The sequence below is a fragment of the Symphalangus syndactylus genome, chromosome 6 (genome assembly GCF_028878055.3).
Source record: "Symphalangus syndactylus isolate Jambi chromosome 6, NHGRI_mSymSyn1-v2.1_pri, whole genome shotgun sequence".
NCBI classification, from domain to species: Eukaryota; Metazoa; Chordata; class Mammalia; order Primates; family Hylobatidae; genus Symphalangus; species Symphalangus syndactylus.
In genome coordinates this window covers 129,130,837-129,152,902 of record NC_072428.2, presented here as the reverse complement: position 1 = coordinate 129,152,902, position 22,066 = coordinate 129,130,837, and the positions used below count along the sequence as shown (strand labels likewise).

General features: G+C 44.3%; 1 protein-coding gene across 3 annotated transcripts in view; it reads left to right on the top strand.

Moving 5' to 3' along the window:
* The first annotated feature begins 291 nt into the window (after window positions 1-291).
* Window positions 292-22,066, top strand: part of ZC3HAV1 (zinc finger CCCH-type containing, antiviral 1) — a 70,705-nt gene continuing 48,930 nt past the window's right edge. The window contains exon 1 of one of the 3 annotated variants that reach the window (XM_055284168.2): window positions 292-1,289. In XM_055284168.2, coding sequence (XP_055140143.1) covers window positions 982-1,289 — 308 coding nt within the window. In that variant the 5' untranslated portion in view covers window positions 292-981. The remainder of the gene's footprint in view (window positions 1,290-22,066) is intronic. The other 2 variants (XM_055284167.2, XM_063641650.1) reach the window with 2 other exon arrangements.

Here is a 22,066-nt window from a genome sequence, read left to right as displayed (position 1 = left end):
CCCACGGTGGAAAAGTTCTTGTCCCAATCTCTACCGGGAGGAACCGATCTGAAATCTTGGGATATGTCTTAACATGTCCATCGCGATTGAGGTACAAGCAGTGGTTCAGGGCACCAAGTTAGCGATTCTAGGTAAGCAAGACCATGTCAAGAAGAGACAGGGTTTCACCATGTCTCTTGGTTCGTCCAAAAGTTCGTGAAAAGGCAGAAACGAGGGAGAGTGACAATCGTTGTTCTTTAAGAGGGCACGGTGGTGGAGGAGAAACTTGCACATCGGGGCCTGGGGTACCACGATCTGGGGCCTGGGGACGCGATTTGGGGAAACTCGGTGGCATCTGGGCTCCGCTTGATGCCAGTGCGTGTTCGTGCAAGTTACTTCCTCAAGTTCAGGGTGAGGATAGTATCTACCGTGTGGAGTTGCTGGGAAGATTCACTACCAACGGAGGAAGAGCGCACGGCTCACAGGAAGCGCTCGCTAGGGTCTGCTCTTTCCGGGAATGGGTGGGGTGCGCACTCCTCAACAGGGCTCTCAAGACTTGCGTCACGCGCCTCAGTCGGCTGGCTTATAAAACACCGGCCAGAGCCCCAAGATCGCTTTTAGTTTCTCTTCTTTCTAAAGAAGCCTCGCGGAGCCCGGCTGGGGAACCTCACCCTCGCCGAGCCTAGAACCGAGAGGGGGCTACCCGAGGCGGTCACCAGCAGATTTGCCCGCGCATTCTCTTTTTTTCCACCCAGTTGCCCTTGCGGCCGGCTGTAAACCTGCCACTAGGACCCGGTCGGTGAGATCTAGCCTCTTGACCTGAGAGCCGAGAGTGGATCGCTGGGCTGGGCTAACGGCGACGGAGAGCGCGCCCTCGCTGACTCCGGGCGCGCCCAGCAGTAGCACCGCCCGCGCCCGCCCCTGGACACTTGTAAGTTTCGATTTCCGATTTCCGCGGAACCCAGTCCCGCGCCGCGGCAGAGCCAGCACAGCCAGCGCGCCATGGCGGACCCGGAGGTGTGCTGCTTCATCACCAAAATCCTGTGCGCCCATGGGGGCCGCATGGCCCTGGACGCGCTGCTCCAGAAGATCGCGCTGTCTGAGCTGCAGCTCTGTGAGGTGCTGCAGGTGGCCGGGCCCGACCGCTTTGTGGTGTTGGAGACCCGCGGCGAGGCTGGGATCACCCGATCGGTGGTGGCCACCACTCGAGCCCGGGTCTGCCGTCGCAAGTACTGCCAGAGACCCTGCGATAACCTGCATCTCTGCAAGCTCAACTTGCTGGGCCGGTGCAACTATTCGCAGTCGGAGCGGTGAGTGCACCCGGAGGGAGGGGCGCTGTCCGCAGCCGTGGTCGGGGTGGACTGTCCAGGCGGGCACTGTTCTGGGAGGGGCACGGCCTCGCCGGGACCCCGCACCTGACAGCCTCTGCCTCCAGCCACTCCCTTCTCTGCTCCCCTCTGGGAGCCTCTGCAGGGCCCGCGCTTCTGCCTTTGCCGTTCCCTTCCTTCCGGCACCTCCAAACGTTTTCTCGAGAATGGCTAAAATGCTAGTGTCTGGCGGAGACGAGGCTCAACCTCCACCCCTTTCCCCACCTGCCCGCACGAATCAGAAGAATAAAGTGCTCTGGAGCCAGCCAGGGCCTAGAGAAGCGGGAGGCAGGTTTGGGAAAGAAGGAAAGAGCCTCCAGTCTTTGGTATCTTGAGTCTTTCCCTCCCTACTACCTCCTTCCCTAGACGTGGCGGAGCCAGTAACCCAGCCGCGCTGGGCCCCCGGTCCGTCTCAGCCGGAGCGAGCCGCAGGGTCTCTCTGCTTGTTCTTCCCTTCCTGGTCACCCCCATACCCCTCATCACCGCTTTTCTGATGCCTGGCGCGCAGCAGGGGTGGCCCTTTTCCAGGTTCCTGAAGTTGTAGCAGCCGCGGGCCTTCCCTCCGGGTGGTCTCTCCACGGTGGCGCGCGCAGTTGACCGCCTGCCTTGGGATAACTCTCTTAAATCCCTTTGAAGCAGTGCGGCTCACCTCTCGGGCCACTGCTTCTGTTGTTTCCATTTGCCTTTCTTTTTCGTCTAAATGCAGATGTACTGCAAGGTTTGGGTTAAGCATCTTGAGTGATTTTCTTCCTAGTTTCTCCCTAAGAGAGCTTGCTCCCTCGGGGACAGCTGCACATCTAAAAAGATGGCTTCCAGGTCCACATTCGCTGCCCAGGCCTTTCCCTTGATCCCAAGCCCTTTCTCTCCCGCGTGTGTCCTGTCCATAGAGTCAAACTCATCTTTTCCCCCAGGCAGGGTTTTAATCTTCCTCACAATCTGTCATCATCAAGTCCTTTTTGTAAAGTCTCTTTCCCTTCTTGTCGGGTTCCGCCTTCCCATCTCATTTCTGAATGAATTGAATGAATGCCTTGTTGAATTAATGAATGATTCTCTCTGGCCAGTCTTTCCTCCCACCCTTTCTGTCATTATGTGCTTCTGCTCAATTACTTTTCTCGATAGAGTACTTTTTACACTTGGCCCATTCTTAAACACTTTGACTTGTGTCCCAGGGTTTAAAATGGTGGTCAGCAAACTTTTTAGGCTGGAGTGCAGTGGCTCCAACTCGGTTCACTGCAACCTCCACCTCCCAAGTTCAAGTGATTCTCCTGCCTCAGCCTCCCGAGTAGCTGGGATTACAGGCATGCGCCATCGCACCTGGCTAATTTTTGTATTTTTAGTGGAGATAGGGTTTCGTCATGTTGGCCAGGCTGGTCTCGAACTCCTGACCTCAGGTGATCCACTTGTCTCAGCCTCCCAAAGTGCTGGGATTACAGGCATAAGCCACCGCGTCCGACTGGTCAGCAAACTTTTGATCACGCACCTAACAGAAATTCTAGTCACTCACCCTCAATGTACGTGTAATAAAACACACAAAGGTAAGTGTTTTAGATGGATGAGGTAGAGGACACAATATATTTTTTTAAAAATTTCTTTACAGCAAAAACCCTTTCAGCTCACTCTAACGTTTTTAAAAAGTGCTTGAATATGTTTCTTTATTTAAAAATTTCTTTAATATGTTGCGAGGCAACAATTTGAAGGTTGTTTCTGAGTTGCTGGGAGTTATGGGTATCGAGGAAATCATCTAAGTCATCGCTGGTCACTGAAGAAATCTCTGAGGAGAAGAGAGCAGAGGGTGGAGGATAGAAAAGGAAGGAACATTCTAGCATGTTCTAGCACTACACCAAATAACATGGTTGGAAGGCTTTGTTATGTTTTTTTTCTTATCTTTTCTATTATGACAAATTCTTCACCAACTAGTGTTGACTTTTAGTTTGAAACACATATGCTTTTTATTTTTTGATTTCTTACTATAGATATTTTCAACATACTCAAAAGTAGAGAGAAAAAAATGATGAAGCCCCTTGTACCCATCATTTCATTTCAACTGTTTTCAAAATATGGCCAATTTTGTTTCATTTATTCTTCCTATTCCCCATGTGTCCCCAACTCCAATGTGTTATTTTAAAGCAAATCTCAGCAACCATTTGATTACTAAGTACTTTAGTATCTCTAAAAGATAAGAACTATGTTTTATTAACATAATACAGTACAATGATCACATTTTTGTAAAAAAAAAGTTACAATTTTAATGTCATCTAATGTCCAGTTGGTATTCAGATTTCCCTGATTGTCTTATAAATCCAACTTTTATTTTCAGGAAAAAGGCTCCATAGACATAATCCTTTAAAAAAAATTTTTTTTTTAATTTTTTGAGATAGGGTCACCCAAGGCTGGAGTGCAGTGGCCAGATCTCAGCTCACTGCAAATTCTGCCTCCCAGGTTCAAGCAATTCTACTGCCTCAGACTCCCAAGTAGCTGGGATTATAGGTGTGTGCCACCATGCTTGGCTAATTTTTTGTATTTTTAGTAGAGATGGGGTTTCACGATGTTGGCCAGGCCAGTCTCGGACTCCTGAGCTCAAGCGATCTGCTGGCCTAGGCCTCCAAAGTGCTGAGATTACAGCCCTGAGCCACTGCCTCACCTGGCTTATAATTGTTTTCATATGTTACATATCTAACATTTAAATACTTTATTTCAATTTGTTGTAGGCAATATGCTTAGAAATTTTAGTTTTATGAATTTTATTATGGTATATTTTTCTCTGGTTTGAAACAGCAAAACTGTTTTAAACTCGTTAATTGGGTTGTTAATCCCCACTTTTATAAGAATATATATAATATAGGGATTATTTGGTCTATCTAAATTTGGATGGACCCTCCAGAGAATTCAGTAAAGTTTATTTTTTGTAGTAGAGTGATAAAATCTTATTTCCTAACGTTTATTGGCCGAGCCATATTTTTAATTTTGTTTTATATCACTTTTGAATTTGGGAATTACAAACTTTTAATCTATTAATGTATAAAGTGTTATAATAAGGACCTCTGGGAGAATTTTTTTTTTTTTTGTCCTCGGGTCCTAGAAAACATGTTTTTTTCCTCCCTACGTATGTTTTAAAAATATTTTCCTCTTAGCAAGTAATAAAACCTTGTCTTCCAAAACTTGCCACTTGTGAGTTTAAGAACTTTCTTTGTAGATTACCAGTTAATGGGATCTGTTAACTAATTGATACCCATCTTGACTTTACTATTCAGTTCAGTAAACTGGTCTCTGTTTACAGGGGAACGATTTGCATTGTGCTGGGTGTATAAAATTGTGTCTGTGGTACTATTATTTATAGATAGGATTTATCCTGTCTATTCTGTAGTTCCTGTCTTTTCTTTTGTAATGTTTTTAGTGATACATTTTTGTTGACAATATGGCTTGCTTCGATGTTGGATAATTGTTTTGGTGAATCGGTTTGGATATTTCTATTTCCTTTGCTGAAATATATGCCCACACATGGAGTTCTAATCCCAGTTCTGATGCAAAAATAATCACTATTTATCGAACAAGTAACTATGTGCCAACCACTATGATAAGCACTTTGGAGATGATATCCAGGTTAGTCCTTAGGATAGCTCCTAAGGTAGTATTTTAAGTCCCATCTTTATTATAGGAAACTCAGGCATAGAGTCTTTCAGAAACCTACTGAAAGTAACATAACTAGAAGCTGGCAGGATTGGTATTTGAATCTAAATCTGCATGACTTCCTTTTTTTTTTTTTTCTTTAGAAATGAGATCTTGCTTTGTCACTCAGGCTGAAGTGCAGTGGCACGGTCATAGCTCACTGCCACTTTGAATTCCTGGGCTCAGATGATCCTCCTCTCTCAGCCTCCTGAGTAGCTGGGACTACAGGTGGGCGCCACCATGTCTGGCTAACTTTTTTTTTTTTTCTTTTTTTTTGAGACAGTCTCACTCTGTCGCCCAGGCTGGAGTGCAGTGGCGTGATCTTGGCTCGCTGCAACCTCCGCCTCCCGGGTTCAAGCGATTCTCCTGCCCCAGCCTCCTGAGTAGCTGGGATTACAAGCATGCGCCACCACACCCAGCTAATTTTTGTATTTTTTAGTAGAGATGGGCTTTTGCCATTTTGCCTGGGCTGCTCTCAAACTCCTGGGCTTAAGCAATCTTCCCAGCCTCCCAAAGCACAGGATTACAGGCATGAGCCACCGCTCCCGGCCTTGTTTGACTTTTTTTTTTTTTTTTTTTTTTTTTTTGTGACAGAGTCTCACTCTGTCGCCAGGCTGGAGTGCAGTGGTGCGATCTCGGCTCACTGCAATTTCCGCCTTCCGGGTTCAAGCTATTCTCCTGCCTCAGCCTCCCGCGTAGCTGAGACTACAGGCCCCTGCCACCACGCCTGGCTAATTTTTTTTCTTTTTTTTCTTTTAGTAGAGACGGGGTTTCACTATGTTGCCCAGTCTGGTCTCGAACTCCTGAGCTCAGGCAATCCGCCCACCTCAGCCTCCCAAAGTGCTGGGATTACAGGCGTGAGCCACCGCGCCCGGCCTTGACTTCTTAACTAGCTACTTCCACTGTCCAGTAACTATATGAAGTTATTAATTCAAAAATTTTTTTTGCCTGCATGATTTCTGTTTAACTGTTTCAAGCGGGCTGCTTAAGCGTCTTTACCTTGCTTTGCGGTTTGTGCCAGTGTGGGTGTTTCCTCTGGGTTCTTTCCTGTTTGTGTCTTTCCTCTTCGGTTAATTCACATTTTGGGTGGGGGTGGGTAGATAGGAAGAGGACTAGTTGACTATTTCGCAAATTGAATAGAATACTGAAAAATGCAAAGAATAATATAACAAGCATCAGAGAATATTTATTCTGAACCCATACGAGTTAATAACTCACCTCCTAGAATAAATAAGTGTTCACATTTTTCAATTTTGCTCCTCTTTTAAAATATAGTAAACAATCATAACAGACCTAAGGTTATTTTTTTCTCATCCCCAGTCTCATTTCCCTTTCCTAAGAAGCAGCTTCGGCCGGGCGCGGTGGCTCACGCTTGTAATCCAGCACTTTGGGAGGCCGAGGCGGGCGGATCACGAGGTCAGGAGATCGAGACCATGGTGAAACCCCGTCTCTACTAAAAATACAAAAAATTAGCCGGGCGTGGTGGCGGGTGCCTGTAGTCCCAGCTACTCGGAGAGGCTGAGGCAGGAGAATGGCGTGAACCCAGGAGGCGGAGCTTGCAGTGAGCCGAGATTGCGCCACTGCACTCCAGCCTGGGTGACAGAGCAAGACTCTGTCTCACAAAAAAAAAAAAAAAAAAAAAAAAGAAGCAGCTTCAATCATGATTTTGGTGTGTATCTTGCCCTTCCCATAATTTTATAATTTCCTCTTGTATATATTTGTATCCATATACAAAATGTAGTATTTTATGTGTTTTAGAATTTTTATTCAATGCTATGTTTTGGAGATCTATTCATATTGCTACACAAGGACCTAGTTTATTCATTTTAACAGTTGAAAAGTATTTCATCATAGGATTTATACCACAGTTCAGTTACCTATTCACCCCAGTAATGGATATATGGTATATTTCCAGGTTTTTGTTGTACCAAATCATGCTGCCAAGAATTTACATGCAAGTGTCTCTTGGTGTTCATGGTTAGAGCTTTTCCAGGGTAGATCATTAGGAAGTGGGATTGTTGGTTTGAATCGTTACATAGCTTCAACTTTTCCAGATTCTGACAAATTAGTATAAAGGTGGCTGTGCCAATTTATACTTATATGTCTGAGTGTCCCAGTTTCCTCATTTTCTGGCCAATTAATGCTTGGTGTTGTCAGACTTTTTTGGCTTATGCCACTCAGAAGGCTTTGAAATAGTCATTATTTGAATAAAAAAATTTTTTTTTCCTGGGCTGGGTGCAGTGGCTCATGGCTGTACTCCCAGTGCTTTGGGAGGCCAAGATGAGAGGATTGAGGACAAGAGTTCAAGACCAGCCTGGACAACATAGTGAGACCCCATCAAAAAATAAAAAAAAATAAAAATAAAAAAATTTTAAAAAAGTAAAATAAATAAAAAAATAAAAATAATTAGATAAAAAATATTAGCTGGGTGTGGTGGTAGTCCTAGCAACGCTGGAGGCTGAGGCAGAAGGATTGCTTGATCCCAGGAATTTTGAGGTTACAGTGAGCTATGTTCATGCCACTGCACACCAGCCTGGGCAACACAGTGTGGCTCTGTCTCAAAAAAATTTTTTTATAACAAATTTTAAAAGTTTTTGTATTAAAGTTTTTATTTCATATATATCATATATATATATATACACACATATATACATATACATACTTTTTTTTTTTTTTTTTTTGAGACGGGATCTTGTTCTGTCACCACTCTGGAGTATGGTGGTGCAAACATGGCTCATGGCAGCCTCCACCTCCTGGATTCAAACGATCCTCCCACGTCAGCCTCCCAGTAGCTGGGACCAGGTTAATGCCACCATACCTGGCTAATTTGTGTGTGTGTGTGTGTGTGTGTGTGTGTGTGTGTGTGTAGAGATGATGTCTCACTGTGTTGCCCAGGCTGGTCTTGAGTGCCTGGGCTCAGACATTCCTCTTGCCTCAGCCTCCTAAACTGCTGGGATTACAGGCATGAGCCACCGAGCCCAGCTCAGCATGATTTATTACTGTTAAATATTTAGACATTTGTATCCAAGCCTCCATTTATAACCTTGCTCTGGGCCCCACCAATTTTAGAGAAGGACTACTCTGATTCCCTGAAATGTTTTCATTGCTTTCTTTTGCATGAATGTACACAATTTATATATTGATTTTCTTATTATTAAAATTGAGACTGGGCTCAGTAGCTAATATCTGTAATCCCAGTACTTCAAGAGGCTGAGGTGGGAGGATCTCTTGAAGTCAGGGGTTCGAGACCAGCCCAGGCAACGTAGCTCCTACAAAAACATTAAAAAATAAAATTAGCTGGACACAGTGGCACACACCTGTAGTCCCACTTACTCAGGAGGCTGAGGCGGGAGGATCACTTTAGCCTGGGAGGACGAGGCTGCGGTCAGGCGCAGTCGCACCACTGCCCTCCAGCCTGGGCAATAGAATGAGACCCTGCCTCTGAAAAAACAAAGTAAAATTGATATTGTTTTAAGTTTTCGCTATTAAACCATTATGCTTTGAACATTTCGGTATATGCTTCTTTGTGTACATGTACATGAGTTTCCCTAGGGATCTAGTAGTGGAATTTTGATTCTTAAAGTTTTACGTGATAATGCCAAATTGTTTTCCGAAGTGTGTTTGCCAAGTTATACTCCCACCAGAAGAATAAGAGCCTTCCCTTGCCTCACATCGTGGTCAAGTGGTATCATCAGCTTTTTAAAATTTGTGCCAATACAAGGAATGTGAAATTGTATCTCATTGTGGTTTTTTTTTGTTTGTTGGTTGGTTGTTTTTTGTTTTTGAGACAGAGCCTCACTCTGTCGCCCGGGCTGGAGTGCAGTGGCAGGATCTCCGCTCAATGCAGTCTCTGCCTCCCGGGTTCAAGTCATTCTCCTGCCTCAGCCTCCTGAGTAGCTGGGACTACAGGCGCATGCCACCACGCCCGGCTAATTTTTTTTTTTTTTGTATTTTTAGTAGAGACGGGGTTTCACCGTGTTAGCCAGGATGGTCTTGATCTCCTGACCTTGTGATCCGCCCACGTAGGCCTCCCAAATTGCTGGGATTACAGGCGTGAGCCACCGCGCCCGGCCCTCTAGCCCTTTTAAGTCTTATTACTCGTTTTTTAAGTTTGTCTTACTTGGCATCTTAGTAGTTGCTTCTTATTTGCATTTTACTTTTTTGGTCATCATAGCAGTCTATTTTTGTTTGTAACAGTTTTTTTTGTTTGTTTTTTACCATTTTAAAAATGGCTAAAACGATTTATTTATATTTATTTATTTATTTTTTTGAGATAGAGCCTTGTTCTGTCACTCAGGCTGGAGTGCAGTGGTGCGATCTCGGCTCACTGCAACCTCCGCCTCCTGGGTTCAAGCGATTCTCTTGCCTCAGCCTCCCAGGTAGCTGGGATTACAGGCACGTGCCACCATGCCCGGCTAATTTTTGTATTTTTAGTAGAGACAGGGTTTCGCCATGTTGGCCAGGCTGGTCTTGAACTCCTGACCTCAGGTGATCTGCCCTCCTGGGCCTCCCAAAGTAAAACTATTTTAAAGTTTACAGTTCAGTGGCAATAAGTATATTCATGATGTTGTGCAACTGTTACCACTATTAGAACTCCAGAACATTTTCATCACCCCAAAGAGAAACCCCACACCCATCAGGAACCAGTCCTCATTCTCCCCTTTCCTCAGCCCCTGGCAATCTCTAACCTACTTTTCGTTTGTTTTCCAATTCTGGACATTTCCTATAAATGGAATCTAATAATATGTGGCCTTTTGTGTCTGCTTCTTTCACTAAGGAAAAATGATTTGCATTTTACTCTTGCATGTTCCATGTTGTTTGTGTGGGCGTATTCATCTAGGAGAAGTCTTCCTGAAGTTCCTTCTGTAACTAGTTCTGCACTGTCCATGGAGTCATGTTGTTGTCGGACTGGTGGCCTTAGAGACATGCTGTTTTCTGCAACATCGTGACACAAAAGGGTGCGCCCTGTAAGAATCATTTGGGAATTTTTGTTCTGTTTTCACAATCACTACATCTCAGATTTTTAATCTGATCAAATTTGACTCTCAGTGTCTGCAATTTTCTTTAGAAATTAAGCTAACAAACGTTATGACATTGTAATATTGTGAACCATGATAAAATCTTAAATAGTGACAAATGAAGCATGTGATAACACAATATTTTCTCCTTTTTACATAATGCAGAGACGGCAAAATTACACATTTAAAATAAGTAGATATATTTTTCCATCCATTAAATGGTTCTAATTTGCTTACTGCTTCTGCCTGTATTTACTTCCAAACCAGGTATCTGCGATCTTTACCTACGGCTGCTTTGGAACAGAAGAAGCCATAATAACATGGGGGTGAAAAAGGGGTAAAAGGTTTCAGGAGCACCTAGGATTTCAGGCCCAGTGAGAAATCACTTTAACCAAATTGCAGCAGGGGAGCTGGTCTCAGGTTGGGAGGAGAGAGGGGAGACTTACTTCATGATCTTTTCCCTATTTCCCATACAGGGAAGAGATAGAATTTTATTATTTTTTATGTATTATTTTTATTTACTTATTTACTGATTAAAATAGAGACGGGGGTCTCAATATTTTGCCTAGGCTGATCTCAAACTCCCGAGCTCAAGCCACCCTCCTGCCCCAGCCTCCTGAATAGGTGGGATTACAGATGTGTACCACCACTCCTGGCACTGAGAAGATATTTTAATGTGTTTTAGACCAATTTAGAAAATCAAGCTACAAGAGGTCATCTAGGGAAATCGTTTCCTGACATTTTGATCCTGCATGCCTATCAGCAGAGAATGTTTTGAGCATGTACTCCTAATGTATGTACATTTATTTAAACATTCTATGATGGAAATTTCTTAATTTGTATACTATTTACTGTTTTACTTTTTAAAACCTTTTAAAATCAATTTTATTGAGGTATGATTTACATACAATAAAATGTACCCATTTAAAGTGTATGGAGGCCGGGCGTGATGGCTCATGCCTGTAATCCTAGCACTTTGGGAGGCCAAGGCAGGCAGCTGACTTGAGGTCAGGAGTTTGAGAGCAGCCTGGCCAACATGGTGAAACCCCACCTCTACTAAAAAACACACAAAAAAATTTAGCCGGGCATGGTGGCGTGCACTTGTAATCCCAGCTACTCAGGAGGCTGAGGCAGGAGAATCTCTTGAACCCAGGATGTGGAGGTTGCAGTGAGTCGAGATTGCACCATTGCCCTCCAACCTGGGCGACAGAGTGAGAGTCCATCTTAAAAAAAAGGTAAATAAAGTGTATGGTTTAAAGAGTTTTGATAAATGGATGCCTCTGCGTAACCATCACAACACTCCAGATACAGAACATTTTCATCAGCCCTAAAGGTTCTCTTGTGCCCCTTCTCAGTTAACCAGGGAGTCCCCCCACTCCTCCAGCCCTTTCAGCCCATGCAATACTTTTCTGGGCTGATAATATTTTTTTACATTAAAAAATATAAGGAGTTCCGGCCGGGCGCAGTGGCTCACGCCTGTAATCCCAGCACTTTGGCAGGACGAGGAGAGCGGATCACGAGGTCAGGGATCCAGACCATCCTGGCTAACACGGTGAAACCTCGTCTCTACTAAAAATACAAAAAATTAGCCAGGCGTGGTGGCGGGTGCCTGTAGTCCCAGCTACTCAGGAGGCTGAGGCAGGAGAATGGCGTGAACCTGGGAGGCTGAGCTTGCAGTGAGCCGAGATCACGCCACTGCACTCCAGCCTGGGCGACAGAGCGAGACTCCATCTCAAAAAAAAAAAAAATAAAATAAAATAAAATAAAATAAAATAAAAATATATATATATATATATGGAGTTCCAATATTTTTTTCCATCCATGATGGATTGTTTTGAGTAGCTTCTGGGATGTAGTTACCTAGCTTTGGGGCAGTACTTCTCAAACTTTGACATGCATTTTCATCACATGGGACAGTCTGCTAAAATGCAGGTTCCCAAGTCACCTATTGGAAATTCTGTTCCGAAGAGGTGGGTTGGGGCCTGATAATCTGCGTTTTTATTCATTTATTTTTAAATTTTTCTTTTTATTTTTTCTTTCTTTTTTTTTTTAGACAGAGCCTCTCTCACCCAGGCCAGAGTGCAGTGGCACGATCTCTGCTCACTGCAACCTCTGCCTCCTGGGTTCAAGCAATCCTCTCACCAAACAATCCTCCCACCTCAGCTCTGAAGTAGCTGGGATTACAGGCCTCTGCCACCATGCCCAGCTAACTTTTTGTATTTTTAATAGAGATAAGGTTTCGTCATGTTGCCCAGGCTGGTCTTGAATTCCGGAGCTCAAGGTATCCACCCGCCTCAGCCTCCCAAACTGCTGGGATTACAGATGTAAGCCACTGCGTCCCAGGATCTGCATTTTAAATACCACCCTAAAGAATCCATTTGCAGGGGTCAAACCACACTTTCAGAAACATATAATTCCTTGGGGGTACACTTCCTGGAAGACTGCAAATGCAAAGTTTTATGTGGCTTTCGAGTTTGAGGGAGCGAGTAAAAGAAATGAATTTTTTAGTTCTGAATGAATGAAAGATTTTTCTTTAAGTGATCTTTCTCAGAGATTAGGGGTTCTATGACTTTTATGTGACAGACCAAAAGACATAGGAAACTTTTGGCATCCTAGGCACCAGGTCAATAAATATTTATTGAGCACAAACTTTGTGTCACAAATGGTAGACAATTCTAGAGGCTTCTACCCCTTCCTTTGTCACTCACAGGATCCTGAAATACTGTCAACCAGTTAGTCTCTCTCTGGTTAATATTTGTTAACTTTCAGAGGGACTTATGCTGGGAAGTATTGTGGCAGGTGGTGGGGAGAAGCCAGCCTGTGAGAGGAGAGGGGGCTTGTGTGAACTACTTTCTCTGATCATCAGGATTTCGGTGGCTGGGTGCGGTGGCTCACGCCTGTAATCCCAGCACTTTGGGAAGCTGAGACGGGTGGATCACCTGAGGTCAGGAGTTCAAGACCAGCCTGACGAAAATGGAGAAACCCTGTCTCTATTAAAAACACAAAATCAGCCGGGAGTGGTGGTGCATGCCTATAATCCCAGCTACTCGGGAGGCTGAGGCAGGAGAATCACTTGAACCCAGGAGGCGGAGGTTGCGGTGAGCTGAGATCGCGCCATTGCACTCCAGCCTGGGCAACAAGACTGGAACTCTGTCTCAAAAAAAAAAAAAAAAAAAAAAGATTGTAGCAGTAACGCCACCACCTGCGGCCATCTACTCTCCTTTTTCTCAGTCCTGATGTGGACCTAGGGCGATGTTTCTCAAACTTTGCTGCATGTTGGGATCACTTAGGAAATCTTTAAAAAATACTGATGCCTGACTCCTACATTCTGATTTAATTAGGGTTTGAATTGGACATTGGGATTTTTTTTTTAAGTCCCTAGATGGTTTTTAATGGGCAACAAAGCTTGTGAACCATGAACTTAGGGGACTAGAGAAGTCAAGACTGGAGAGACTGTCCATAATAACAGAAAGATGGTATTTTGGCGGCACCGGCGCTGTTTGTCCCACTCTTGGTACAACCGTAGGGTATGTGCAGATTCTTGGCCTCCGGCCTCCCCTATCCTCAGTGGGCCCGGCCTCCTCTGCTGCCCAGTCTTGCAAGGCCCTCGGTGCTTTCCTCTCCCTCGGTGCAGGCTGGGGCTTGCTGTGGCTGCAGCCTTAAGGTCACCATTTTCTGCAGTGAGCTGGGGCTCTCTTTGTGCCTGGTGTGTTCTGGGTAACACGGTTGTGGTTAAAGCAAGCTCATTTTTTTCGGCTCCACCCTCTGTCTCTCCCACATCCTTTGTTACCCCGCTCATGTGATCTCGTCTGGTCCATTCTGTTTCTCCTCCATCTTACTAGGGGCTCTAGAGGCAGTGAACCATCCCTACCCTCTAATAACATGGCAATTTAATCTTGAATATCAGAAGTACAAACATGGGGAATAGGAGCCTCATGGCTTTAAAATAATATCGCGTTAGGGTTGGTTTTGACTGATGACATTTTATTCTTTAGCTCAATGTTCTCTAGATTTTATCTTTCACACATCCTGGTTCCTTTTTTACCTGGCTTATGTCATGGTGAGTAATTTCCTGTTTTCTATACAAATCAACGATCTTTTTGTTTTTGCCAACCCTATTAGGTGTTGGGGAGCAGAGGGGATGAAGGAGAGGAGGGAAGGAGTACTTCGATATAAATTACTGTCCAAAAAAAAAAAAAAAGACTCGGGTTACTGTCTCTTTTTGGTCTGACTGTTGAGTTGAGAGCTAGTCCTGTGTTTACTGATTTGTGAAGTGCAAGCTCAGAGGTGAACATCCAGTTCAGGAATCTAACCCAGAATCGAATCTGACAAGCGCATCCAGTGATTCTCAGCTCTGACTGCACATGGGAATCACCTGGGCTCCCACCCCAGTCAAATGAAGCCAGTCTCCAGGGTGTGGCCCAGGTTTAGGTTATTTTCAACACTGCCCAGTTGATCATTATGTGTAGCCAGGAATGAGAATCACTGTGCAGGCTAGTTGTTTAGACTGCACCCGTGGTGAGAAAGAGCGCTTATTGCCTGGGCTAAAATAACATTTTGTTCTGTGGCTGGAAGAGAAAAGTGAAAAGGTCATTTGTTTTTAGGCTTTTGGCCGAGTTCCTTAAAGAGAGACAATTCTGCTCCTTTCAAGGATGTCTTTGCTCTTTTTTTTTTTTTTTAAGTTATCACCTCCTACCGCAACTCGCCCTCTTTGTTTGAGGTTTATCTGCTCCAGGTGTGGGTAGCATTCTGCAAACGCTTGTTTTGTCCTGGGAAATTCATAATAATTAGTAGGAGAGCTCTTTTTGTACTGGCGAGAGGGGAGTTCCCACAGCTTCTAACCAACCTTCTGTAGGACCTGTTGTCCTTTTTGGGGAGGTGGCCCTGAGCTGCCTATACTCCAAGTATGTTTGTAAAACCAGATTGTTAGACATGCAAATTCTTGGCCTCCAACCCTAGATTTACTGATTCAGACACTCCAGGGTGGGGGCCCAGGAATCTAATGGACCGCCTGTCTAGGTGATGCTGATGCATCCTAAAAGATTGAGAATCACCCTGGGATGTCTGGGATGGGGCCTGAGAATTTGCATTTCTGACAACCTCCCAAGTGATGCTGATGATGCTGGCCTAGGGACCAAATTTTCAGCATCGCTAGCTTAGCAAACCCCAAAAGGCCATGGGAGACTTTCACACTATGTCCTGGCTGAAGCCCACTAGCCAATATTAGGCACCTGGAGCTGGGAAAGAGTGATCAGAAGAAAGTCGTAAGGAAGGTTCTGCCACCTGAAACCTACACATGACCCCCTTCAAGCTCTGATCGTGGCCCATGCTGCTGAGCTTGTCTGTACAATACTAATTTCCACTCGTGTCTGTGTGAAGAGACCACCAAACAGGCTTTGTGTGAGCAACAAGGCTGTTTATTTCACCTGGATGCAGGCGGGCTGAGTCCGGAAAGAGAGTCAGGGAAGAGAGATAGGGGTGGGGCCATTTTATAGGATTTGGGTAGGTAGTGGAAAATTATAGTCAAAACGGGTTGTTCTCTGGTGGGCAGGGGTGAGCCAGGATGAGCCAGAAGGAATTTCACAAAGTAATGTCATCAGTTAAGGCAGGAACAGGCCATTTTCACTTCTTTTGTGATTCTTCAGTTACTTCAGGCCATCTGGATGTATACGTGCAGGTCACAAGGGATATGATGGCTTAGCTTGGGCTCAGAGGCCTGACACTAATCACAACAAATAGTGCCTATCACATAATGTGTTCCTACCACACCCTTTATGTGATTTATGTCCACGATCTCTGCTTGCACCCTGCTTAAATAGTTGGGGGAACAGTGGCTTAAATAATTCAGGATGCCGATTTAAATTTTTTTGGTTTGAAGAAAGTTTCAGATCTGTTTTTGTTCATTTTTCCAGCTTAGGTTTTGGCTTGTGTTTTGGGATGCATGTTCATTACTGGATCTTCCTCTTATCTCAGTCACCTTTGATTTCTCATTTTATCAGGCATCAGTTTCCCAAAGTAGGATTATCGTGACTACTAAAATAACATAGGTAAAGTTCCTGTCACTTAGTAAATGCGTAATAAATGTTAATTTCTGTAATTAACCCAAGTAGAAGGTAAGTGTAAACTGCCCCACCTTCGTGGCTGATCAATATCCTGAAATTAGGGCAAAGATAAAGCCCCTAAGAAGCCGCTGGGGAGAAGTCTAGGGAATGTGGGAAAACGAAGCAGAATTTGCCAGGGAAGGGGCTGCAGGTCAGACCAAGACAAGACAGAGATGTTGCAGGCTGAGACTGGGTTCAGGGTGAGAATCATAGAATCTAGAGGAATAAGAAGTTTGCCTGAGGATGGAGATGAAAAATGAGAAGGAAAACCAGGCCCTGAGGTGGGCAGCACCATGGACCCCAGCCAGTGCAGCATGGGCTAGCTTTGACTTTTCTTTCAGACATGAGCACCTTTGGAAAAGCCTGGACACCTGAGGTTCCAGGGAGAGGGCTCCCCATTAGGCTACTGGCTTCCTGTAGTTATTTAGAGGAAGTGCTGACTTCAGGGACCTTGGAAGTGCCCACTCCTCAGCTAGGACAGGACAGGAACAATTCTGCATCTCGTCATGACCTGCAGAGGTGCCGTAGGCTTGGCTCTAAGTTCAGGACGTCTGGGCTGGAGCTAAAGGGAAAGCAAAGATTCTTAATTCCTTCTGACTAACAAGTTGCTATGTAATGCCCAACCTTGTTTTTACTAACCCTGTTTTTAGACTCTCCCTTTCCTTTAATCACCTCGCCTTGTTTCCACCTGAATTGACCCTCCCGTAGCTAAGAGAGCCAGACAGACTCCATCTTGGCTCTTTCACTGGCAGCCCCTTCCTCAAGGACTTGTGCAAGCTGACTCCCAGCACATCCAAGAATGCAATTAACTGATAAGATACAGTGGCGAGCTATATCCGCAGTTCCCAGGAATTCGTCCGATTGATAACGCCCAAAGCCCTGCGTCTATCACCTTGTAATAGTCTTAAAGCCCCTGCACCTGGAACTGTTTACTTTCCTATAACCATTTATCCTTTTCACTTTTTTGCCTACTTTACTTCTGTAAAATTGTTTTAACTAGACCCCCCCCTTTCTAAATCAAAGTATAAAAGAAAATCTAGCCCCTTCTTCAGGGCCAAAAGATCTTTGAGCGTTAGCCATCTCTTGGCCGCCGGCTAAATAAACGGACTCTTAATTCGTCTCAAAGTATGGCGTTTTCTGTAACTCGCTCAAGTACAACAGCTAAATATATCAGAGCCAGAGGGCAGAACCTGTCTAGAGGTGGGAAGTTTCAGTGAGGTCATTTTCAGCTCAATATCAAGAAGAATATTAGGGTGGCACGGTGTCTCACGTCTGTATCCCAGCACCTAGGCCTAGGTGCGAGGATCGCTTGAGCCCAGGAGTTCGAGGCTGTTGTGAGCTGTGATTGTGCCACTGCACTCCAGCCTGGACAACAGTGAGACCCTGTCTCAAAAAAAAAAGGAAAGGAAACATTAAAGGTAATGGCCATCAGAACAGTGAGGTAAGATCCTTGTGAGATAAAGGGGCTCACAGTCATCTGGTCAATCCACCGTAGAGAGGATTTCTGCTTTGAGGTGGAGGCTGGAGGGGATTACCTTTCTTTTTTTATTTTTTTGAGACAGTCTCGCTCTGTCGCCCAAGCTGAAGTGCAGTGGCGCGATCTCGGCTCACTGCAAGCTCCGCCTTCTGGGTTCACGCCATTCTCCTGCCTCAGCCTCCCGAGTAACTGGGGCTATAGCTATTTTTAGTAGAGATAGGGTTTCACCTTGTTAGCTAGGACGGCCTCGATCTCCTGACCTCGTGATCCACCCGCCTCGGCCTCCCAAAGTGCTGAGATTACAGGCGTGAGCCACCGCGCCTGGCCGGCTGGAGGGGATTAGTTTTCAAAGGCCCTTCTTGCTGTAGGAGTCCTTCCTCCGGGATTGATAAAGTGGAGTCTTAGCCCAGCTGCTGAGGGTTCTGGGTGGGGGCTGGCGGGGGCTGGTTATCTGAAACCATAGTGCAGGACCAAAAAGCTGAGGTCGACCTTATCAAGGAGTGCCAGGAAGCCAGGGTCACAGGGTGGGGAAAGCAAGGAGAGGGTCCGCCTGGGAGAATGGCAAGGATAGAGGCTGTCGCTACAGCCTGAGTGACTGGCCTTGACTTCTCCAGGAGGCAAGGTACACGGAGGGCTGGCCGGGTTTCAAGGTCTCAGCTCCTGGTTGACGTAGTCCTTGATTCTCTATTTTTTTCATATGAGGTTACACTGATATGAGGTTACACTGTAAGATCTGAGGGCAATCTAGAGAGTTGCAGACATGATTTACACACAAATAATAGCATTGAATAAGTGACTTTTAAAAATTAATTCTTAGAGAATAACTTTTACCTAGATGTTTACATTTTCAAAAATTCATCAATTTCAATAAGATCATTTTGCATTTCTATTTACCAGTGACAAAAAATAATAGTGCAACAGATAATATTCAATATTTTGGAAATGAAGGAGAACTATTAAAAGAAAAATTTAAATTCACAATAGGAAAAAACAGAATAAATGGAGAGATATTTTCTGTTCCAGAATCAGAAGATTTAATGAAGTTAACATGATATACTTAATATCCAATCTAATTTATGGAGTTAATAGAAATTAAATTCCCAATGTACTGTTTTATGGAAATTGACATAATTTATTCCCTAATAAAATGTTTATAATGAAAATAATAGGCTGGGTGTGGTGGTTCACATCTGTAATCCCAGTGCTTTGGGAGGCCAAGGAGGGAGGATCAAAGAAAAGAAAATAATAGTTAAGCACACTAAAGAGTTTTTTGAAAAGGTGTAAGCCAATGATATGAAAAATTACTGTTAATATTTAAGGTATATTTAAAATGTTAACAAAGGGCCAGGCATGGTGGCTCATACCTGTAATCCCAGCACTTTAGGAGGCTGAGGCGGATGGATCACCTGAGGTCAGGAGTTCAAGACCAGCCTGGCTAAGATGGTGAAACCCCGTCTTTACTAAAAATACAAAAATTAGCCAGGTGTGGTGGTGGGGCCTGTAATCCCAGCTGCTCGGGAGGCTGAGGCAGGAGAATTGCTTGAACCCGGGAGGCAGAGGTTGCAGTGAGCTGAGATCTTGCCATTGCACTCTAGCCTGGGCAACAAGAGCAAAACTACATCAAAAAAAAAAAAAAAAGTTAACATAGCTCACGCCTGTACTCCCAGCACTTTGGGAGGCCAAAGCAAGTGGATCACTTGAGGTCGGGAGTTCCAGACTGGCCAACATGGTGAAACCGCCTCTCTACTAAAAATACAAAAATTAGCCAGGGGTGGTGGTGCGTGCCTGTAATCCCAGCTACTGAGGAGGCTAAGACATGAGCATTGCTTGAACCCAGGAAGCGGAGGTTGCAGTGAGCTGAGAGTGTGCCACTGCATTTCAGCCTGGGCACAGAGTGAGACCCTGTCTCAAAAAAAAAAAGACATTGATATGATATTATATGTTAAATTGTATGATATTAGATTCTAAACAGAACAGTAGATTGATTAAAAACACAATAGGGATTACAATTGTTCTTTTTAAATTTTTTATTTATTTTTTAGAGACTGAGTCTTGTTCTGTCACCCAGGCTGGAGTGCAGTGGCAGTCACAGCTTGCTGCAGCCTCAAACTCCCAGTCTCAGTGACCCTCCCACCTCAGCCTCCTAAGTAGCTAGAACTACAAGTACGCACCATCATGCTGTGCTAACTTTTAAAATTTTTTATAGAGGCATGGGTCTTACTGTTTTGCTCTGGTTGGTCTCAAACTCCTGGCCTTAAGTGATTTTCCTGCCTTGGCCTCCCAAAGTGCTGGGATTACATACATGAGCCACCATGCACAGCCCCAGTGGTTGTAAACTTGATAAAAGGTTAATAAAAAAAAAAAGTCTAGGATAACAAAATAATAAGAAAGGAATCATATTTAATAGATGTAATTGAGAAAAGTTGATATAAAACACTTATGTCCTCTGATGTCATTTATTATAATAATCTCCAGATGTTTTTATTTTTATTTTTATTTTATTTTATTTTTGAGATGGAGTCTCGCTCTGTTGCCCAGGCTGGAGTGCAGTGGCGCGATCTCGGCTCTCTGCAAGCTGCACCTTCCGGGTTCACGCCATTCTCCTGCCTCAGCCTCCTGGGTAGCTGGGACTACAGGCGCCCGCCACCACGCCTGGCTAATTTTTTGTATTTTTATTAGAGACGGGGTTTCACTGTGTTAGCCAGGATGATCTCCATCTCCTGACCTCGTGATCCGCCCGCCTCAGCCTCCCAAAGTGCTGGGATTATAGGCGTGAGCCATCGCGCCTGGCCTACTAATCTCCAGATGTTTTAAAGAATATTGAAAGTATCTCTTTTAAAGTTAAACTAATTAGTGTATATGTAATAGTTATCAAGCTGTGGTGGGTGAATTAATTTTGCAAGTATTAAAGCAGTAGGCTAGGGCCGGGTGCAGTGGCTCGTGCCTACAATCCTAATACTTTGGGAGGATGAGGCGAGCAGATCACTTGAGGTCAGGAGTTTGAGATCAGCCTGGCTAACAATGGTGAAACCTCCTCTCTACAAAAATACAAAAATTAGCTGGGCATGGTGGCGTGCACCTGTAATCCCAGCTACTTGGGAGGCTGAGACACAAGAATTGCTTGAACCTGGGAGGTGGAAGTTGCAGTGAGGGTAGATCATGCCACTGCATCCCCCTGGGTGACATCCCCTGGGAGACAGAAAAAGACTCAGTCTCAAAAATAAATAAATAAATAAATAAATGAATAAAATAAAGCAGTAGGGTAAATTATAAATGGCAAATTGGAAGGACCTGATCATATAAAAATTTAACAATAATCATCTTAATCGACTCTTGATAAAAAGGAAGAAATACAAAACTATTTGAAATAAAGCTGGCAAAAATTAATATTAAAAATATAAAGAACAATTACAAATCTGTAGGTCAGTACTCGTTCTCTATTAAACAGTTAAAGGATATGAACAAATAGTATAAATAAGAGGAAACACAAGCACGAAGCCAACATTTGGGAATATTTTGGTCTTGCTAATAATGAAAGTGTGAATTAATAAAAGTATGTCTTTCAGGCCAGGTGCAGTGGCTCATGCCTGTAATCCCAGCACTTTGGGAGGCCAAGGCGGTGGATTACCTGAGGTCAGGAGTTCAAGACCAGCCTGACCAACATGGTGAAATCCCATCTCTACTAAAAATACAAAATTAGCTGGGCATGGTGGCACATGCATGCCTGTAATCCCAGCTACTCAGGCGGCTGAGGCAGGAGAATCTCTTGAACCTGGGAGACGGAGGTTGCAGTGAACTGAGATCTTGCCACTGCACTCCAGCCTGGGCAACAAGAGCAAAACTTCATCTCAAAAAAAAAAAAAAAAAGTCTTTCATATGAATTACTTGTATTTCATATCTATTGAAGTGGCATAGTAACAAAATTCAATGTTAATGTGCTTGTGTAGGAAATAGACAGACTCCTAGATTGCTGGTGTGTTTTCTGGACAACAGTAGATCAAAATGAAACATAAGCTGCCAAGAAAGTTATTGTTTTCTTTAAGGCAATATGCCCAAAGGAATAACTCCCAGGAAAATAATGTAAAAGAAGAAAGGTTATTTGTGTAAAAATAATTGTAGCCACATTATACTAGTGAAAATCTGGGCATTACCCAACTACCTGACAACTTGATAATTGTGGTGAAAACTAAAAAATATTAATATGTGGTCATTTTTTTTTTTTTGAGACGGAGTTTCGTTCTTGTTGCCTAGGCTGGAGTGCAATGGTGCAATCTCTGCTCACTGCAACCTCCACCTCTCGGTTTCAAGTGATTCTCCTGCCCCAGCCTCCCGAGTAGCTGGGATTACAGGCGTGCACCACCACGCCCGGCTAATTTTTTGTATTTTTAATAGAGATGGGGTTTCACCATGGGCAGTCTGGTCTTGAACTTCTGACCTCAGGTGATCTGCCCGCCTCGG